The 22,649-nt window shown below is 39.5% G+C and overlaps 1 protein-coding gene across 2 annotated transcripts in view; it reads left to right on the top strand.

The window, feature by feature from the left end:
* Positions 1-22,649, top strand: part of VCL (vinculin) — a 121,204-nt gene that overhangs the window by 32,712 nt on the left and 65,843 nt on the right. For both annotated transcript variants that reach the window (XM_054503674.2, XM_054503675.2), the window contains exon 2: positions 11,382-11,452. In XM_054503674.2, coding sequence (XP_054359649.1) covers positions 11,382-11,452 — 71 coding nt within the window. The remainder of the gene's footprint in view (positions 1-11,381; positions 11,453-22,649) is intronic.

Genomic DNA, 22,649 nt, shown 5'->3' with positions numbered 1-22,649 from the left:
TTTTTCCTTCATGGAATGCAGATCCAAATTGCTGCCAGACCTTCTAAGATTTAAGAGATGTCAGAAATTTGGATCTTTGTGAAATTTCTTGATTTTTAACTCATTTATGCATAGTGTTCCATTATTGGAACGCTAAGCTTGTGGGAGTTATTTATATCCTACTGCTCAAGGTCATTGCCAAGGTCTAATTTGTCATACAAAAAATTTGCAACCTCTGGCATAAATGGGTTAAAAATACTGTGTGGACCAAACAAAAACCATCCTTGCCCCAAATTCTACACAAAGTCCACTAATTTGCAGCTCTTGGCCTAGATCACTGTTTCCTACATATGTCCTAGAAATCCTAATTCCATCATATATTAATAGGTGCTAAGAAATAAGGAATTCTTGGTCAAATGAATTTGGAAAATGATGGATTAAACAAAACTGAACACATTTCCTGACTGAAGGTTATCATAGATCCTCAATTATGCTAATGTGCCTTGTAAATTCCTAAGAAGATATAGCCCATTACCCCACAGTTACAGTTAGGTCACCATCTCCACTTGCTTCCCCCACCACCCCCCTTGTCTAGGGTAAGAGTGGCCTTCCTCCTGGTTAAGGTTAGTCTCTGTATCTCTCTCCAGATTCTTATCCTGTCTCTTCAGGGATCTGACTTCAGAAGAAACCTATTTCCTTTCTCTTTTCCTGTAGCCTATCAGTGTGCTTGGTTTTCTCTAGTTTAAAAAAAATGACAACCTTTTCTTATACCATACACAAAAATTGACTCCAAATGGATCACAGACCTAACTATAAGAGCTAAAACTATAAAATTCTTAGAATAAAATATGGGAGTAAATCTTCATGACCTCAGGTTAGATGAAGACTTCTTAGGTGTTACACCAAAAGCACAAGTAGCAAAAGACAAAACAAAACAACAGGAAAAAAGCACAAGCAACCAAAATCACAAGCAACAAAAGAAGACAAGCTGGGCTGCAATCCCAGCAGTTTGGGAGGCCCCGCGGGCAGATTACTTGAGCCCAGAAGTTCGAGATCAGCCTGGCCACCATGGTGAAACCCTGTCTCTACAAAAAATACTAAAAATTAGCTGGGTGTGGCCTGGCGCGGTGGCTCATGCCTGTAATCCCAGCACTTTGGGAGGCCAAGGCGGGTGGATCACAAGGTCAGGAGATTGAGACCATCCTGGCTAACATGGTGAAACCCCATCTCTACTAAAAATACAAAAAGTTAGCTGGGCGCGATGGCAGGCACCTGTAGTCCCAGCTACTCGGGAAGCTGAGGCAGGAGAATAGCATGAACCCGGGAGGCAGAATTTGCAGTGAGTCGAGATCGCGCCGCTGCACTCCAGCCTGGGCGATAGAGTGAGACTCCATCTCAAAAAAAAAAAAAAAAAAAAAAGATAATAACAAGTGTTGCCAGGGATGTTGAGAAGTTGGAACCCTCTCATGTAGCTGCTGCGAATGTTAAATGGTTTAGCCTCTTTGGAAAACAGTCTGGCATTTCCTCAAATGGTTAAACATAGAGATACCGTATGACCCAGCAATTGAATACCTAGGTTTATAACCAAGAGAAATGAAAACATGTTCGTACAAAACCTTGTACGCTAATGTTTATAGCAGCATGATTCATAATAGCCCAAAAATGAAAACAATTCAGGTGCCCGTCAACTGATGAATGGACAGACAAAATGTGGTGTAACCATACAATGAAATATGATTTGGCAATAAAAAGAAATGAAGTACTGATACATAGCACACATGAAAGAAGCTAGTCACTAAAGAGCACATCTTATGTGATTCTATTTATATCAGATATTTAGAATAAGTAAATCTGTAGAGAAAAAGTAGATTAGTGTTTACCTAAGATTAGGTGGTGGTGAGGAAGGGTTAGGGCTAAATGGGGGTGGTGTTGACTGCTAGTAGTTACTAGGTCTCTTTCTGGAGTGATGAAAATGTTCACAAATCAATTGTGATGGTTGCACAACTCTGTGAATATCTTAACGACACCATTAACTACCCTCTGTGGCAGTTGACACTATTGACTGTTCCTGAAATTCTTCTGGCTTTTATGACACAGTTCTATTGATCCCCCGGCCCCTATCTCTGACATTTTCTTTCCAGCTCTTTTCACCAGCTTGTTCTTCCACCAGCTACTTATCTGTTGGTGGTGTTGGGTCGTGATTTCATTCATTATCCATGGCTTTTAGAACGTCTGATTTGCCTGTTACTTGTGAATCAGTTTTTCTAGTCCAGGTAAGTGAACTGAGGAACCATCTTTTCAGTTGCTTATTGGACAACTCCCTCTGAATATCCCAGTGCTAATTACTTTCCCTCTCAGACCTGGTTTTCTTCCTATGTTACCAATTGACCCAGTCACTTGAGCCAGGGGCTGGGAGCCACCCTAGATTTCTGTCTCACCCTCCACATGGAGTATCATGTAGCTGCCTTTTTTACACCTGCCCTCTCATCTCCATTCACACTGCTGCTGCTTCTGCTACAGTTAATCTGTAGTTTGTCTTTCACTAAGACTGTAAGCTCCATGAGATCTGGGGCCATGTGTGTTTTCTTCATCACTGTCTGTAATGCTTGCTACATTGCATGTTATGTAAGTAATATTTGTTGATTGAATAAATGAATTCACAAATGAGCTTGTCTTCCTAGTTTTCTTCACTCTGATCCATTCTTGCTGCTGAATTTTTCTGTTTGAAATGCAGACCTAACAATGTCTTTTACTTAGAATAATTAAATAATTCCCCATTGTTTGGAGGATAAGTCTATTGCGTTGCATACAAGGCCCTCCATGATGTGGCCCCTTTCTGCTTTTCCAATTTCCTGTCCTCTCCACACCTCCTCTCTACCCAGTACCCCGTTTTCCAGCTATGTTTCCTGAACTGGCCATGCTTTCCCATATCTTGCCCTATTAACTAGAAAGCCCTTCTTTTTACCTTGAATCCCATTACTTCTGGAGAACTCTTATTCTGCCTTCCTAGAGTTTCTCTTCCTCTGTGAAACTTCCTGTACCTCACCTACGCAGAGCGGAAACTTGGATGTAACTCTACTAGAGCATGCATTACACTGCATTGCATTATTTGTTTAAGCATTTGTCAATGAACAACAAGGACTGAGTCTCACTTTTGTATCCCCATCACACAGTGACAGACACAGTGCCTCCCACATGGGAAGTACTCATTAAGTGCTTGATTAAATGAATAAGTTGGAAATCAGAGTAGATTAGAGAGTTTTAGTTTTTCTGGATGTGGCCTCAAACACTGAACTCTGGCTGGCCATCTGTGAATGATGTGCAAAGGATATCAGTGAGGGGTGGATGGATCACAAGTCCATCACCACCCCAGAAAAACAATCAAAAGCATTGCTGATGATGGGTCACATACATTATTATTCTTGTATGACTGAGGCCTGGTACTGGGCACAGCTGCAATCAGAATGGTTGTTCAGTATAATGGATTGATCAGGCTAACTGTTATGCCATGACATTGATTTGAGCCACAGTCTAAGTACAGGCAAATGGGTACACATTCTTAAGTCTGGTCACAATCAGTTGGTCACAACCTATTGTCTAAATACATTAAGAACATCTTCCTACCACCTTTTTAATGTAATGCTCTTTAGTTACGACTTACATTGTACAAATCAGTAACACAAGTCTTCTCAGCTTTGTTTTGTCTTTGTTTTCTTGTACTTAGTCTAGCTAAGGGAGACATCTACATTAACATATTTTTTAGTCTAGGTAGTGACTTGAACCAGCCAACCTTTTTTTTTTCTTTTGCTGGAAAGAAACCAAATCTCTCTACATTACTAAACCAAATTGAGTAGATTGTGATGAAAGGAGTAATAATAACAACAGCAGAAGACAAAAGCCCTCTCACATAGAATTTTGAACTAAAGTCACATATTGAACAAAGGATATTTAAATTAACTACTGAACAAAGTAAGAGCTCTTCAAAAGAAACAGAGCTTCCTGCCAAGCCCCCTAAAAATGCTCCCAGGCCTCTTATTCATTCACTACCATTATTTCAGTTTATATCTAAAGATGTTTTATTTCTTATCTCATTCTCTTCCCACCACCTAGTGGACACATAGTTGGCACTTACTGCTTGTTTATTGAGTTGAATGGAATCAAGCCCCAAGAGTTAAAGGCTATTCTCTGAAGAAGAAAATAAAAGAGAAATAATTTTGTCAGCGAATAGAACTAACAAGTCTGAGTTTCTCTCAGCAATGGAATAAAGTTAGGAAGGGATAACACGTGCAATTGGCTGTCTGTATCTGTGGGTTCCACACTTGTGCATTTAGCCAACTGTGGATTGAAAATATTCAGAAAACAAGGATAGTTGCATCTGTGTTAAACATGTACAGATTTTTTTCCTTGTCTTTATTCCCTAAACAATACAGTATAACAACTATTTACATAGCATTTATATTATATTAGGTATTATAAATAATCCAGAGATAATTTAAAGTATGTGGGAGGATGTGTGTAAGCTATATTCAAATACTATGCTGTTTTATATAAGAGACAAGCATCTGTGGGTTTTGGTATTTGAAGGGGGTCATGGAACCAATTCTCCATAGATACCAAGAGACATGACTATATTTATTATAAAGTTAGATTACGCCAAAAGGGTTGTTTTTAAATACTGACCCAGAGAAACCTAATTAGACTATAACTAAGATCTGTTTGTTCTTTTCTCTGTTTTTGTTTTTGTTTTTTGTATTTTTTAGACGGCATTTTGCTTTTGTCACCCAGGCTGGAGTGCCATGGCACGATCTCGGCTCACTGCAACCCCCGCCTCCCAGGTTCAAGTGATTCTCCTGTCTCAGCCTCCCGAGTAGCTGGGATTACAGGCGCCCACCATCACGCCCAGTCAATTTTTGTATATTTAGTAGAGACGGGGTTTCACCATGTTGGCCAGTCTGGTCTCAAACTTCTGATCTCAGGTGATCCACCCGCCTCGGCCTCCCAAAGTGCTGGATTACAGGTGTGAGCCACCATGCCCAGCCACTCTGTTTTTTTTTTTTTTTTTTTTTTAACCCTTTAATCCATAGGACTTTTTTCAGAAGGAGTAAGATTTATTTTAAGGCATAAAAAAAATCAGGCATCAGACAGATGTGGTGGCATGCAGCCGTATTCCCAGCTACTTGGGAGGCTGAGGTGGGAGGATTCCTTAGCCCCAGCAGTTTGAGTCCAGCCTGGGCAATATAGCAAGACCCCATCTTAAAAAAAAAAAAAAGTAAAAAAGAAGCATTTGTTGATTCTTACTGACCTCTTTGCAAAGTTGTAGTCTACATTGGGAATCATATTTCCCCATACTAAGTTGACCTCGAAGAATAACATTTTCCCACCAGCTATGAAGATTCCTGTTAGTTAACAAAAGACATTTTGTGAATTAATCCCTTTCTTGTTTGTTCTACTTTTTTTCTTTTTTTTTGAGACGGAGTCTTGCTCTGTCGCCTAGGCTGGAGTGCAGTGGCCCGATCTCGGCTCACTGCAAGCTCTGCCTCCCGGGTTTGCGCCATTGTCTTGCCTCAGCCTCCCGAGTAGCTGGGACTACAGGCGCCCGCCACCACGCCCGGCCAGTTTTTTGTATTTTTAGTCGAGACAGGGTTTCATCGTGTTAGCCAGGATGGTCTCGATCTCCTGAACTTGTGATCTACCCACCTCGGCCTCCCAAAGTGTTGGGATTACAGGCGTGAGCCACCACGCCTGGCCATTCTACTCTATTTTTATTTGGAAAAGATGGGTGCTATGGAAATTTTCTGTTTTGATGGTGACAGGAGAGTGCAGGAAAATGCATTTTCTGTCATCAATGGGTTAATGGCTTAAAAAGAAAAGATTTGTCTTTGGTTCTCCTAGACAGGCTTTGCCAGTTGTTCTCAAACAGGACATACATTTCTGCTTCTGTAGATCTTTAGAAACTGGTTCTTTGGAAGTTCTCGACTTGTTACTTTGGTGATAGAACACTGAATTGTAAAGATATAGAACAGAGGATGACAATCTTTGAATAAATGGGCAGGTCAAGGTAACATAATCCTCTCTGCCTTCACTTAGCATACAAAGTCCTGAACTAACTGAGCTTTCCTTTCTAGCCTCATTTCCTCTGCTGAAGCCACACTAGCCTGTCTTTCTAGTCCTGGCCTCCTTGTACTCGCATATCTGACTGAACCTTCTTTGCCTGTGCTCTTCTCTTTGGTTGGGCTGTCTGATTCTTCTCTAGTGGGCAGCTTCTCCTTTCCAGGCCTGGCTCCTTTTTTCTAAAAGACCACATAGCAAAGGAATAAATGAAGGTTAATCTAGTAGCTGTGTGAAGAATGAATTGGAAGAGTCTGGAGCAACAAGACCAGTTTTAGGAGACAGTGAAGGTCTCATGGATCTGTGCTGCCTGATATGGTAGCCACTAGCTGCAGGTGGCAATTGCAGGTGCCTGCCACACCCCCGGCTAATTTTTGTATTTTTAGTAGAGACAGGGTTTCGCCATGTTGGCCAGAGTGGTCTCGAATTCCTGATGTCAGATGATTCACCCGCCTTGGCCTCTCAAAGTGCTGGGATTACAGGCATGAGCCATTGCACCGGGCCTATGCTGGGAACATTTCAAGTGGTCAGTACTCACAGGTGGCTAATGGGTACTGTATTGGGCAGCACAGATTAAATAGAATATTTCCATCATAACAGAAAATTATTTGGACAGCACTGCCAAAAATCAATTCCCCAAGAAAAAATGGCATTCATTCTACATAGTCATGTTTTATGTGTTGTACCTTAAAAACAGTGCCATTTGTTGTCCCTAATCTAATTCTGGCCAGAGTATATTGAGCAATCATGGATACTATTGCTTCAAGTATGAATGCAGCTTAGAATAACAAAATCACATTTAGTGTTTATCACTTAAGTATTCAAAAATAGCATTTAAATAAATGCCCTTGAATATATTTTAAATTATCCATTTATCTTTCCTTACCTACTCCTGCTCTTACATAGAGGCATCAATTAATTACATGCCATTCAGTTTTTAGTAATTACCTCTACTGGGGTCAGAATATTTGCTATTTGCAAAACTGTTTTAATGTTTTTGCCTGGTGTAGCCATGATTGCTTTATCTTTGGATAATAACTGTTTGCCATGTATCAGCCTTCTAGCATTGCTACCTTTGAAGGCTTTTTATTTCATTGATTTAGAAGTGATTTTTTTTTTATCTTTTCCTTTTTTTGAGACGGTGTTTTGCTCTTGTCGCCCAGGCTGGAGTACAGTGGCGCGCTTTTGGCTCACTGCAACCTCTGCCTCCCAGGTTCAAGTGATTCTCTTGCCTCAGCCTCCGGAGAAGCTGGGATTATAGGCATCCGCCACCACGCCCAGCTAATTTTTGTATTTTTAGTAGAGACAGGGTTTCGCCATGTTGGCCAGGCTAGTCGTGAACTCCCGACCTCAGGTGATCTGCTCTCCTCAGCCTCCCAAAGTGCTGGGATTTATAGGCATGAGCCACCATGCCCGGCCACGTGGTTTTATTTCTTTACCTCAGTCTAGTCTTCATCCCCCACCCCACCCCACCCAGTCCAAGAACAAGTCCTAATAATATTTCTTCCGTAAAAAGGTAATGCAATTCTGTTCTTTTCTCCATTTCTATTTTCACTACTTAAGTAGTGAAACCTTAAGTCACTACTATCACTCTCCCGGCTGACTGCAGTAGCCTCCCTGCAATCATCTAGGAGAGTGATACTGGTTACCCTGCTTTTCCCTCACCACCTAAAAATAGGCAAAATGACCTTTTAAAAAGAAAATCAGGCCAGGCGTGGTGGCTCATGACTGTAATCCCAGCAGTTAGGGAGGCCAAGGCAGGAAGATTGCTTGAGCATGGGAGTTTGAGACCAGCCTGGGAAACATAGTGAGACCCCATCTCTACAAAATAAAAAAAAAAAAATTAGCTAGGCGTGGTGCCTCATGCCTGGAGTCCTAGCTGCTCCGGACGGAGGATCACTTGAGCTCCGAATCACTTGAGCTATGATTGCGCCACTGCACTCAAGTCTGGGATATGGGGCCAGATCATGTCTCTTAAAAAAAAAAAAAAGAAAATAAAAAGTCAGATTAATCTCTTGTTTAGAACTCCTGCCTCCTATTGTACTGATAAATGATTCCAAATATTTCAAGCTGGCCTAAAAGGCTCTTTATGATGTGGCCATTGCCTTCTTACCCAACCTCATCACCACACCATATTTCCCTCCCTCCCTGAGCTTCAGCCACTCTGGCCTCTTTCCAGTTCCTAAAATACACCCAATCTTTTCCTGCGTTAGGGCCTTTTTCTGGCTGCTCCCCCTAGATTGTTCTTGCCTAGCTCTTTCATGAGTGGCTCCTTCTTCGTTTCAAAGTCTCAGCTCCAATGTTGCTTCTTTGTCTACCCTTTCCAAAGCAGGTTCCTTTGTTTCCAGCCCGTACTCTTTATTATAGCATCATTCTTACCATTATCTGGAATCATACTTGTTTATTTACTTGACTCTCTGTCTCTCCCTAGTAGACTAAAAGTTCCGTGAAGGCAGGAAACTTTTTTTTATTCTCTACTCCATCTCTACTACCTAAACAGTACCTGGCTCATGTTGTTGTGCTAAAAACAATGTTTAATAGCACTGAATAACTTACTATTTTCTAAAGGAGATATAAGAGGAACTCACCTAGTTCTCCCTCCCACCCTTGCTCTCTGTGTCTGTGTTCTTCCTTCCCCCCACATATATAAAAGGAATCTCTCTGTGTCTTAAATGTGAATATCTTTCTAGGCCCTTTATACTGAATGTGAACCAGGAACTTTGTGGCTGAACTTCATCTTTTACTTCATGAAATCATGGCCATAGCTTTTTGAATGGTTTGTTTCAGTTGGAAAACATAGTGAACAATACATCTGGAAATACTCTGTCATGTTTTGAGCTGAGAAACTCTAGAGAACCAGCTGCTGATTTAAAAGCCTTTTATTATGATACAGACAGTCTATTGTTTATAGAAGCATTGGCTATTACACAGTGGTAGATATGTGTTGCTTTTTCTAGCTATTAACTTGAGAGAAAAAACTTGTATTCATAATTTATGCATGACTTATATTCCCTGAGAATAGTTTATCGTGTTATTTTCTTTAGCTAATTTACTGTGCATTTAGAGATTTTTTGAGACAGGGTCTTGCCCTATTGTCCAGGCTGGAGTGCAGTGGTGAAAACACTGCTCACCACAGCCTTGACCTCCTGGGCTTAAGTGATCCTTCCACCTCAGCCTCCCAAGCGGCTGGGACCACAGGTGTGAGCCACCACACCCGACTAATTTTGTGTAGAGACAAGGTCTCACTATGTTGCCCAGGCTGGTCCCAAACTCCTGGTTTCAAGTAATTCTCTCACCTTGGTCTCCCAAAGTGCTGGGAATGATAAGTGTGCACCACTGTGCCAGCCAGGATTTTTCTTACTCCATTTTTTTTTCCTTTAAACTCAATCAAAAGTTAAATGGTTAAATAGTAGGACTGACATATTTTCCATTCTGAGTTTTTTTAATTTCACAGATTTCTACATTAAAATATGGTTTATAAATATGGTTTAGTACTCTTAGGTGGCTTTATATTGTTAAAATGGGTGAATTTCACCATTTACTATATTAAAGTTTACTCTTATACTTTATAATACATGAATATAGTGGAAGAAAAATTGACATTCAAGATCTGCATAGAGATAATTTTGAATAAAGTGAGTATGTGTATGATTAGTGGTATAATACACACATAATTTGGTAGTGTGACATTTAATATTTTGATAATTTAAATAATTTCTGACCATTACTATTTGGAAGATCTATATAAAATGACAGATAATTATGTACTGAGATTATTAGGTAGGAAATAATTACAACTAAATAACTTAGGCTGGGAGTGGTGGCTCATGCCTGTAATCCCAGCAATTTGGGAGGCCAAGGTGGGTGGATCACTTGAGGTCAGGAGTTCGAGACCAGCCTGGCCAACATGGTGAAACCCCATCTCTGCTAAAAATCCAAAAAAAAAAAAAAGATTAGCTGGGTGTGGTGGCACATGCCTGTAGTCCCAGCTACTTGGGAAGCTGAGGCATGAGAATCACTTGAACCTGGGAGGCCAAGGTTTCAGTGAGCCGAGACTGCGTCTCTGCACTTCAGCCTGGGCGACAGAGTGAGACTCTATTTCAAAAGCACAAACAAAAAATAACAGAACAACTTACAGTAACATTTTTGTGTTTTTAAATTACAAAAATTACTTTAAAATTTACATTTCAGGAAATTAGAAAATAGGAAATGCAGATACAAATTCATTCAATTTCCTAAGCATTAGTACAACCACTAGAATATTTTAAAAATATTCTTTCAGTGTTGTTGCTTTATTTATACATGTGGTTTTTTTTTTTGGTGTTGTACTCATAATGTACTTGTTATTTACATTTCTTCTTTTAAGTGAAATATAATGTCATAAACATTTTCCTATAATGCTAAGTTTTTATAACCATTGTTTTAATGGCCCACATAGTACTCAACCTAACAATATATCTTAATTTACTTAACTATTCCTCTTTGTTGGAGGAGTTATTTATGAAGTGTTTTAGCTTTTATAACTGTCATCATGGTGACTACTTTTGTGAATATTGTTTTTATTATCACATTTGGTATTACTGCTTATAAGGTATATTCTCATAAGTGGAATTCCTAGGTATGACTTTTTTTTGTCCCCTAACAAATTCTAGCAAGTGATTTTCCAGAGAGAATACGTCAGTTTATATCACCACCTGCAGGGTGTAAAACTACCTATTCCATTGTTGCATTCAGCATAATATATTCTTTCTTTTTAACTTGCACTATAATTAGGGGAAAATATCATGTTGTTTTAATTTCAATTTTTTTGATTACTAGTGAAGTTGCATATTTTCATGTTTGGTTTCTAGTGTCAGAATCATAATAGCTTCAAATATTTTTCCCAGTTCCAATAACTTCATTTTTTTCTATATAGATATTTTTGTCTGTCTAACTTGATTCATGTACTTCATGTAACATTTTAGAGACGTGGCAGAGTTTTTTGGCTTAAATACACACACTTATATTCTCAATGATGAATTTCTCCTATTATGCTCAATAATGCTTTCAAATTAGTTATTCTGAAGAAGGAGTAATACAACATTATGTTTGTATTCCATATTGTTATTCTAGTATATTGTGAAGGCATATTATGTGAGTAATCCTAAAAAATTTTTTAAATCCAGAAATCTCCCTTAAATCTAGAAACTTTCATGATAGATTATGTTTAAGTATATGTTTCAAATATGCTTAAGTAATAGTTTTTTAAAGTCTGAGAATTTATATTTGAATTATGATTTTTTTTCCTCTTGTAGGTTGGAAAAGAGACTGTTCAAACCACTGAGGATCAGATTTTGAAGAGAGATATGCCACCAGCATTTATTAAGTGAGTAATTAAAATATTCTTCTGTTGCTAAGCAGAATAATACTCTTGTTAGGAAGAAGAAGTAGCTGATTTCAGTAACAACTTTTTTTTTTGGTATAAAACTTTTGTTTACAATTGAAATTTCAACTTTTTGTCTTCTAACTTTTTTAAAAAAACTGTTCATTTTAGTTTTTGATATTAGGCATTTTTGATATAATAATTTTTTTTTTTTTTTTGAGATGGAGTTTCACCCTCGTCACCCAGTTTGGAGTGCAATGGTGCGATGTTGGCTCACTGCAACCTCTGCCTCTTGGGTTCAAATGATTTGCCTGTCTCAGCCTCTGGAATAGCTTGGATTATAGGCATGTGCCGCCATCCCTGGCTAATTTTTGTATTTTTAGTAGAGATGGGGTTTTACCATGTTGGCCAAGCTGGTCTTGAACTTCTGACCTCAGGTGATCCACCCACCTTGGCCTCCCAAAGTGCTGGGATTACAGGTGTGAGCCACTGTACCTGGCCAATTTTTGACATAATAATTTTTAATAAGACCATGAGTTTTGAGTTTTTCTTTCCAAAATGAAAAGTATTCAGAGACCCACTGTGACTATAGCATGCATGAATCTGCATTGTATACTAGGCACCTTTGCTTGGAGATAAGGGAATAATGGTAGATAAAAACTTTAAAAAATTATTGTTTTGGCCGGGCGTGGTGGCTCATGCCTGTAATCCCAGCACTTTGGGAGGCTGAGGCGGGTGGATCACCTGAGGTCAGGAGATTGAGACCATCCTGGCTAGCGTGGTGAAACCCTGTCTCTACTAAAAATATAAAAAATATTAGCCAGGCGTGGTGGCGGGCGCCTGTAGTCCCAGCTATTTGGGAGGCTGAGGCAGGAGAATGGCATGAACTCGGGAGGCGGAGCTTGCAGTGAGTGGAGATCACGCCACTGCACTCCAGTCTGGGTGACAGAGTGGGACTCTGTCTCAAAAAATAAAAAATTATTGTTTCATATTTTCAGTTGCATTTTAAATTTAAGTTATATTTATATATCTCCTAGTATTCCTAAAAATAATTTCCAGGCTTTTTGGGCTATTCTGCATAAAACAAACAGACATACTAATTTTTGAATACTTAAAACTTCTTAGGTTCTTATATTGTCTTTGATTAGTGGTTTTGTTCTATATGGCAGTCAAGTTGTAAGCAAAAGTAAAAGCTGATGTGTAGGACAAAAAAAGTAGAACTCATAGAAGTCAATAAGAATAACATAAGACTTTCCAAAAAGGTGTGTGAAGGACTTGAATAGGCACCTCAAAAGAGGAAATTTAAGTGGCCAATAAATATTTTATTTCAGTCATCAGAGAAGTGCAAATTATTCTATTATACACCCCAAATTAAGAACCCTGATAATATTAGTTGTTGATAAGATGTGGAGCAACTGGAATGTTCTTACACTGCTGTTGGGAATGTAAATTGGTGCAGCCACTTTGGAAAACAACATGACATCAGTAAAGTAGAAGATAAGCAGTTCCACTCTCAGGTATGTTCCCTAAAGATACTCATCCACATGCACACCAGCATCCATATAAAAAACATTTCTATCAGCATTGTTCATGATGACCCCACTGGTCTATCTAGAGTAGAATGGATAAAATAATCATGGTATAGTCAGAAATTGTAATATTAATCAGTAATGAAAAGGAGTGAGAAATTTTCACTTAAAAATGGTTAATTTTATGCCATATGAGTTTCATTTCAATTGAAAAAAACAATGAGGCCAGGTGCAGTGGCTCATACCTGTAATCCTGGCACTTTGGGAGGCCGAGGAGGGAAGATCACTTGAGCCTAGGAGTTTGAGACCAGCCTGGGCAACATGGTGAAAACTCATCTCTACAAAACATTAGCTGTGTGTGGTGGTGTGAGCCGGTAGTCCCAGCCACCCAGGAGGCTGAAGTGGGAGGATCACCTGAGCTGGGGAAGTTGAGGCTGCAGTGAGCTGTGATTGCACCACTGCACTCCAGCCTGGGTGACAGATGAAACCCTGTATCTAAAAATAAATAAATAAATAAATAAAAAGACAAAAAAAGAGAAATGAATGAATCTCAAAAATAATTGAGGAAAATGAAAGACAGACAGACAGAGAGATAGATAGATAGATAGATAGATAGATAGATAGATATGTAGGTTCCACTTATTTAAAGTTCAAAAATGGCCAGGTGTGGTGACTCACACCTGTAATCCCAGTACTTTGGGAGGCCAAGGCAGGTGGATCACTTGAGGTCAGGAGTTCGAGATCAGCCTGGCCAACATGGAGAAACCCCATCTGTACTAAAAATATAAAAATTAGCCAGGCGTGGTGGCTCACCCTTGTAATCCCAGCTACTTGGGAGGCTGAGGCGGGAGAATCACTTGAACCCGGGAGGTGGAGGTTGCAGTGAGCCAAGATCAAGCCACTGTACTCCAGCCTGGGTGACAGAGTGAGACTCTGTCTCAAAAAAAAAAAACACGCAGAAATAAACTATGTTGTTTAGACATGCCTATTTATATGGTAAAAAGATGAAGATGAGTAAGTAATAATGGTCACCACAGCCAGGGTAGTCCTATCTCTAAGAGGGAGGAAGAGGTTTATACTCAGGAAGAGGTACACAGGGGCATCTAAAAGTGATAATAATGTTCTATTTTTGATTTAAGTGATGAGTTACATGGGTGGTTGTTTTATATTTATTCATTATATTATACGTATGTTTATTTTCTCTATGTATGTTATATATCACAACTTTGAATAAAGCTAAAAGTGTTCCTTTATTTTTATCCTCCTTATGTTCTATTATTTTCATTGAACAGATGTGAAATTCTCACCCATATTGAAGTCTTCTTATTTCTACCTAACTTGAGTGGGTGCTTTATGCAACTGTGTTTCTGTTAATTCCATAAAATGTCTTATGTGTCAGGAAGTAAGGTGCTGGAAGCATCTGTTTTTTTGTAGAGCCTGTTTTGTGGGAGTATCTTTTGTGCCCTACCTTCATTGGACTTGGTGATCTCAAGGTTTCTTCCAGCTCTGACCAACATGAGCCTATTTTGTTTACATGCCATCCGATCAGCCTAGTAATATATATATATTTTTGAGACAGGCTCTCACTCTGTCACCCAGGTTGAAGTGCAGTGGTGCGATCCTGGCTCACTGCAGCCTCGATTGCCCAGGCTTAAGTGATCCTCCTGCCTCACCTCCCGAGTAGCTGAGACTACAGGTGTGTGCCACCATGCCCGGACAATTTTTAAGTCATTTGTAGAGGCAAGGTCTCCCTGTTGCCCAGGCTGGTCTTGAAGTCCTGGGCTCAAGCAATCCTCCTGCATTGGCCTCCCAAAGTGTTGGGAGTACAGGCATGAGCCACTGTGCCCCGGCCTTAGCCTGGTAATATTAAGAGGAATCTTATGCTGTCAACTAAACATATTATAATTAAACTTGCATTTACCTTACATTAAAAACATAGCTCTAGCTTGTAGCAGGTTGCCCCTCACCCCTTGGAAGATACAGAGCACGGGGAATGAGTGAGTAGGGATTTCACTATCGGGTGGGTAGTTGGACTAGAAGACCCTACAAACAATTGCTTCCAACCCTGACATTCTAGTCTATGAATATGATTTGATTGGTAAGTGGATTTTGTCAGGAAACTTATTTTTGCTCATTCCCAGAGACATATTCTGAAATATGCTATGTGCTCTCACAGACTTCTTTGGGGACTTAGAAAAATTAAAAATGAGCACACCCTAGTTGTGATAAAAATTTCAAAAAATTTGGTCACTTTAAAACAAAATAAAACTTTATTGATCACCCTGTGTGGTAACTAGGGCATCAACCCCTTACTCTAATAATTGGTAATTTAAAGGAAATTAAGCATTTATCTTGCCTTTCCTGTACAAAATTTTTAGAGTAGCCCAATAGCCCTAGATGTAAGGTGAATTCTAACCAATAAATGTGGAAGACATGACAGACTTAAAAAATCATTGATTGCTGGGCATGGTGGCTCACGCCTGTAATCCCAGCACTTTGGGAGGCCGAGGTGGGCAGATCACCTGAGGTCGAGAGTTCGAGACCAGCCTGACCAACATGGAGAAACCCCGTCTCTACTAAAAATACAAAATTAGCCAGGTGTGGTGGCACATGCCTGTAATCCCAGCTACTCAGGAGGCTGAGGCGGGAGAATCGCTTGAACCTGGGAAGCAGAGGTTGTGGTGAGCTGAGATCACGCCATTGCACTCCAGCCTGGGCAACAAGAACGAAACTCTATCTCAAGAAAAAAAAAAAACATTGATCATGTAATTGTTGATTTAGGTAAGGATAGTCAATGGATGAAACCATTCAGAGGTTTGAACTTTTATTGTGCCATGGGGAAAAACTCTGGTCTCCATGGTTAATCAGGGAAAAGTCATATGTTATGACCAACTGAAAACTTCACTGAGCAATTTTTTAAAAGTGTATAATTTAATATGCCACACTCTGAAATGTTACTTGAAAATAGCCTTGAGTACAAACAACAATATGACTGTGGTTGTCCAACAAATTTGGGGGCAAATAAATATTCTGTAATTGAAAACATGGTGGAGGGCTAGGCATGATGGCTCACACTTGTAATCACAGCAGTTTGGGAGGCCGAGGTGGGAGGATTGCTTAAGCCCAGGAGGTCGAGGCTACAGTGAGCTGTCATTATGCCACTGCACTCCAGCCTGGGTGACAGAGTGAGACCCTGTGTAAAACAAAACAAAATAAAACAAACTGTGATGGATTTTTATGTTTGCTTTTCTTGTTTTTCTATAGAATGCAAAATGAAGCAGAAAATAGTAGATGCCTTGACTTGGAAAAGACAGGGACAGAGAAGGGGGAAACAGATGGAAGCAATTAATGACATCCTTGGAACTATTGAGCAGGACATTCTTTTGAGCTGCTGGGTTGATGTTTAGAAATTTCTAGGGCATGACCGACTGAAACTTCCTCTGTAGTCTACTTTTGCAAGGATTTCTCAAGTGACTGCTTAAGCAACACTAAAGGCTAAAATATTTAAAAATTTATTGTTAGGTCAGTCTGTACTCCTAGAATGTTAAGATGTCAAGGCTAGAGAAAACAGAAGATACTTGGCCTGTAGATAGATTTATACCTAAGCTATCTGATATATATTTAAAGGTTTTTCAGGGAAAGATATGATACTTGTAGGATTTGGGGATCTCAAGATCCTATCATAGGCTATTTGTGTGATTGGCAATTAAGGGCATATGGAAAAATGGGTTTAATACATTTAAAATGATACAATTGTCGATGAGGAACTTCCAGTGCTCAGGCAATTCCTTATTGTAAAAGTGAGAGCCATTTTAATATAGAACAAGATTTGCATGGTCACAGCCTTTCTCTTGGGTGGAGCTAAAGTTATTTGATCCCTGGCTGCACTGGCAGATAGAGCTCACAATTTACTAATTTTACCCAAGATTGCAATAATAGCCACAGTGTTGCATAAGAGGTGTAGGGTTGCATGGTGATTGCCATAGAAACTGCCAAGATTGTCCTAAACTTCAGGAGTGCAGCAGCTATGCTGTATTGTTAAAATGTTGGTTAGACTAACCTTATAACCCCATAATAAATCATTTGTTCCTGGCTGGGTGCGGTGGCTCACGCCTATAATCCCAGCACTTTGGGAGGCTGAGGCAGGTGGATCACTTGAGGTCAAGAGTTCAAAACCAGCCTGGCCAACATGGTGAAACCCCATCTCTACTAAAAATTCAAAACTAGCCGAGCATGGTGGCACATGCCTGTAATCCCAGCTACTTGGGAGGATGCGGTAAGAGAATCACTTGAACCCAGGTGGTGGAGGTGATGAGCCGAGATCATGCCGTGCATTCCAGCCTGGGCAAGAGCGAAACTCTGTCTCAAAAAAAAAAAAAAAAAAAAAAAGAAAAGAAATCATTTGTTCTTTTTGAGACTGTCAGCAGGGGAGTCAGCTACTGTACTCCATGTTTACATTTTATATCACTGTCAGTTGTCATTTTCTTCTTCGTCATCATCATCATCAGACTGCTGTGGCAGTAATGTTTTATATATAATTGATTAATGGGCTAGACATGCTCCTTGGTTAATTATTTACTGATTGCCTTCTAAGTGCCTAGCATGCTGAGTGCTGTTTATAGAATAGTAGTTCCTACCAGTGTGTAATGAATGGTCACTTGTGAGATATATTGCAAATAATATATTAACAGTAATAAAGTGCCAGAGGATACTAATGCTTTGCTTTAAAAAAAAAAATGAATTGAGAGGTCAGGCGCGGTGGCTTATGCCTGTAATCCCAGCACTTTGGGAGGCCGAGGCGGGGGGATCATGAGGTCAGGAGATCGAGACCATGGTGAAACCCTGTCTCACTAAAAATACAAAAAATTAGCCAGGCGTGGTGGCGGGCGCCAGTAGTCCCAGCTACTCGGGAGGCTGAGGCAGGAAAATGCGTGAACCCAGGAGGCGGAGTTTGCAGTGAGCTGAGATTGCGCCACTGCACTCCAGCCTGGGCAACAGAGCGAGACTCCATCTCAAAAAAAAAAAAAAAAAAACTTAATTGAGCATATTTAAGTTCACGTGTATAATAATATCCCTCTCATTCCTGCTCATTATGAGTCTATTTTTTTAAAACTTTCATTGAAGTATAATATGCTTGTTATTAGGTTTTCTTTAATGGGAGATAAATTAGTGGAAATACAGCTATTGTGGCTGGGAATTATGCATAATCCCAAGTAGACCCATGGGGATATGCCAAAAACTTGAGTTTTCTTTTTCTATATATGATGGCAGAGCAAAAGTGGAAACACTACTGCAGAGAAATTTTGTAAAAAAGAAATATTTTAAGAAGTTTCCAATTAAAGAGCTATAATACAGACAGACTTTATGATAGGAATTCAGAGAGAGAGCTCTCTCATTGTCAGTAGGAATAGTAGAAAGAGCGTTTATGTAGGAAGTAGGGCTTGGGAGGATGGTTAGATGTAGGGAGGAAGGAAAATACTCTAGGTGCAATGAATGGCATGACCAAGTCATGAGGGCTGGTGGGGAGAGGGGCACATGGTGGGGGTGGTAGGAACTAAGCTTAGGTAGGTAGGTTGGGCAATAGTGAAGGTCCTTGAAAGCCAGGCAAAGGAATTTAGAATTGGGCAGGAGGGAAGCTTTGTAGTTGCTGAGTAGTAGGATGACAATATGAAAGCATCTTCCAGAAGATTCATAACCAAATACAGAAGGAATAGTAGGTGCTAGTGTTGTAACAGAGAATAAGCTGGATGTCAAACTGACCAGATTTATTTTCTGTCAGTGTAGATTGATTCCTTATTATAGGTGAGATTGATTCCTTATTATAGGTGAGAAATGTTTATAGCAAACTATTTTATTTGCCTTGGAAAAATTGTCATTGCTATATACAATGGAATTTCATTCTTATTTCTGCAATGGAGCAGAAATGAATAAGGAAGACAATTCTTGGACCCGACCCAAGGATGTTCAGTACTGAATGGATCAAAAAGCATCACTTCTGAGGTGGTCTTGTGATATGAACTTGAAAAGGGCATGGTGTGCATTATCTGTTGGCAGGCAAATGACAGCTTCATTTCCAACTGGACAGTGTTGTCACTTTCTGCCTTAGTGCTGCTCTGACAGTCTGCTTGAAGTCAAAACTTGGATTGGTTCACCAGCTTGGACTATTTTTGAAGCATACTGTAATGTCTAGGCTTATTGAATCAAAGAATGTTCCCAAAATACCATGTGAAAGGATGTACTACTGCTACATGATTGCCATTATTCACATTTCTTGGGAATTCTTTGTTTTAACCCTTAAACTTTATTAGTTAGGAACAGTTATGGTATTTACTTGTACAAATTTACCACAATTTATATTCACGCACAAAGAAGAAATTTGAGAAGGATTAAAATATGCTTTATACTTAATTTAGATCTCTTTTGACCTAAAGTAATGATGTCACATTTTTAGGTCATCAAGCCTTGTAGCTTTTTCTTTGCTTGTGATCTTGAACACTCAAAATAATTTGTGATGAAATTTGTATTTTTAAACACACTTGTGGGTGAAAGTGCCCAGAATATCTTTTTTTAACAATTAATTATTTAATCATATCACTTAATACCCTTTGTTTGCCTGGGGCTAATGTGTGATTTGTGTGTGTGTGTCCTGAGTTTTGTGGTCCTTTCCACTGCTACAGTATTAGAAGATTTTTGTCTCTTAATGTGGATGCCCAAGTTTCTGTGATGTAATCATTGACCTCTGCCCACTGCCTTGCTGCATTTTTGACCTAGAGCAAGCACTCAAACTTTAAATAGTTCACCTTCGGACTTGCCACATTAAACATAATTTAGTACTACTGTATTTTTTTTTTTTTTTTTTTTGAGATGGAATCTCGCTCTGCTACCCAGGCTGGAGTGCAATGGCGCCATCTCAGCTCATTGCAACCTCCACCTCCCAGGTTCAAGAGACTCTCCTGACTCAGCCTCCCAAGTAGCTGGGACTACAGGCATAAGCCACCATGCCTGGTCAATTTTTGCATTTTTAGTAGAGATGGGTTTCACCATGTTGGCCAGGCTGGTCTCGAACTCCTGGCCTCAAGTGATCCATCTGCCTCAGCCTCCCAAAGTGCTGGGATTACAGGCATGAACTACCGCGCCTGGCCTATCACTACTGTTTTTTGTTTGTTTGTTTGTTTGTTTTTTGTTTTAGACGGAGTCTCGCTCTGTCATCCAGGCTGGAGTGCAGTGGCGTGATCTCGGCGCACTGCAACCTCTGCCTCCTGGGTTCAAGCAATTCTCCCGCCTCAGCCTCCCGATTAGCTGGGACTACAGGCATGCGCCACCACGCCCAGCTAATTTTTGTATTTTTAGTAGAGATGGGATTTCACCATGTTGGCCAGCCTGGTCTTGAACTCTGCTCAATTTCTTAAATACCTTCTATGAGCTGGGTATTTTAAGTTGTGTTATTTAGTCCATTTAATTTTTAGATGAAGGGAAGCTCAGTAAGGTGTTGAAGATTACTCAGTTCATACATGGCAGAGGTAGGATTCTAACCCTGAACTGTTTGATTCCAAGTATGCTCATTCCAGTATGCTAAGGTATTTTCTCATTCTTCTTTACAATAGTCTTTTCTTCTAACATAATAGTTATTGTGAGGTTTAAATGAGTGAAATGATATATGTGAAAATACCTAAAACAAACAAAAAGAAACATTTGGTGATTATGATGCAGGACAGGCAAACCCCAAAATTGAGGTTTAGCCCAAGAGGGTTCTTGGCTTTTCCTAGGAAAGAATTCAAGAGCTAGCCGGTGGTGTTAGCAACTTTTATTGAAGCAGCAGTGTACAGCAGCAGCAGCAGCAGAGGCATTGCTGCTGGCAGAGCAGGGCTACCCTAGAGGCAGGGTGCCCAGAGTAGCAGCTCAGAGGCAGTTCTGCATTCATATTTATACCCACTTTTAATTATATTCTAATGAAGGGGTGATTTATGCAGAAATTTCTAGAATGCAAGTGGTAGCTACTAGGTTGTTGGGTTGTTGCCATGGAAAGGGGCAGTAACGGCTGGGTGTTGCCATGGCAATGGTAAGCTGACCTATCACTCTGGTGGGCGTGTCTTATGGGGAAGTGCTTTTACCCTGGACCTGCTTTAGCTAGTCCTCTATGTGGTCCAGTGTCCACGCCCTGCCTCTGGAATTGAGTACAGACTCCTACTTCAATTACATATTAGCTCCCTTCTATAGCTTCTTTTTTTTTTCTTCTATAGCTTCTTAATTTTTGTTTCTTAATAGTTTTCTCCAAATAAATGATTAAATTCTTCAGTTAGTTTTTTTTTTTTTTTTTGAGACGGAGTCTCACTCTGTAGCACAAGCTGGAGTGCAATAGCGTGATCTCAGCTCACTGCAACCTCCCCCTCTAGGGCTCAAGCGATTCTCATGCCTCAGCCCCACAAGTAGCTGGGACTACAGGTGTGCGCCACTACTCCCAGCTGATTTTTTGTATTTTGGTAGAGAGGGGGTTTCACCATTTTGCCCAGGGTGGTCTCAAACTCCTGAGCTCAGGTGATCTGCTCACCTTGGCCTACCAAAGTGCTGAAATTACAGGTGTGAGCCACCGTGCTTGGCCCTTCAGTTACTTTTTAAGCTTTTCTCAGAGATATTTTTTATCTAATTTGTAGTCTTCTGTAGTAAGACTTTTTTTTTTTTTGAATTGGACCATGATTACTTGTTTTTATTTAATGCCCTTTCTTTCTGTATCTGTTGAGTGGATTACACAATTTTTATCCTTTACTCTGTTGAGATAGTCTATGGTTTACTACATGAATATAGATTTGCTGATAATGAACCATTCTTGCATTTCTAGGATAAACCCTACCTGGCTGTGATGAAAAAAAATATATATATATATATCTAGTGCTGAATTTAATTTGCTAATATTTTAAAAGGATTTTGCATTTTTGCTCATGAGGGACCTTTATCTGTAATTTTCTTTTCTTCTTATATTATTGTCTAGTTTGGGTATCAAAGTTATTTTAGCTTCATAAAATAAGGTCTTTTTCTAGTTTTTGAAACAGTTTATGTAAGATAAAGATTATCTGCTCTTGAAAGTTTGGCAAAACTTGCATCTAAAACTCCCTGTATCTGGTGGTGTCTTTGGGAGGAAGAGATATGACTAAAAACAAACTCACTCTGTTTTGTTTTATTATCTAAATCAGGTTCTAAATTCATTGTGAGGCAACTTTAGTAGTCTGATACTTTTCTAAGAAATTACCAATTTTATCCAACCTTCCAATTTATTAGCATAAAATTCATAATAATCTATTCTTTTAAAAATCTCTGTTGTTTCTAGTTATATCACATTTCCTATTCAGTACTGCTTATTTCTGCCTTTTGTCTTTTTTTCTTATCGCTCTTGTTAGAGATTTATCTGTCTTACCAGCTTTTCCCACAAAGATCTATTTCATTAAATTCTTTTCTCACATTTATTATTGACTTTTCTCAAGTTTATTATTTGAATACCTTATTTTTAATATTTCAGTCTTTATGTTCAATCTTTCTTTTCTTTTTTCTTTTTTGAGATAGAGTCTTACTTTGTCACCTGGGCTGTAGTGCAATGGCATGATCTCGGCTCACTGCAACCTCTGCTTCCTGGGTTCAAGTGATTCTCCTGCCTCAGCCTCCCAAGTGGCTGGGATTAC

The sequence above is a fragment of the Pongo pygmaeus genome, chromosome 8 (genome assembly GCF_028885625.2).
Source record: "Pongo pygmaeus isolate AG05252 chromosome 8, NHGRI_mPonPyg2-v2.0_pri, whole genome shotgun sequence".
NCBI lineage: Eukaryota > Metazoa > Chordata > Mammalia > Primates > Hominidae > Pongo > Pongo pygmaeus.
The sequence above is the reverse complement of the archived record's forward strand: the minus strand, read 5'-3'. Positions and strand labels throughout refer to the sequence as shown.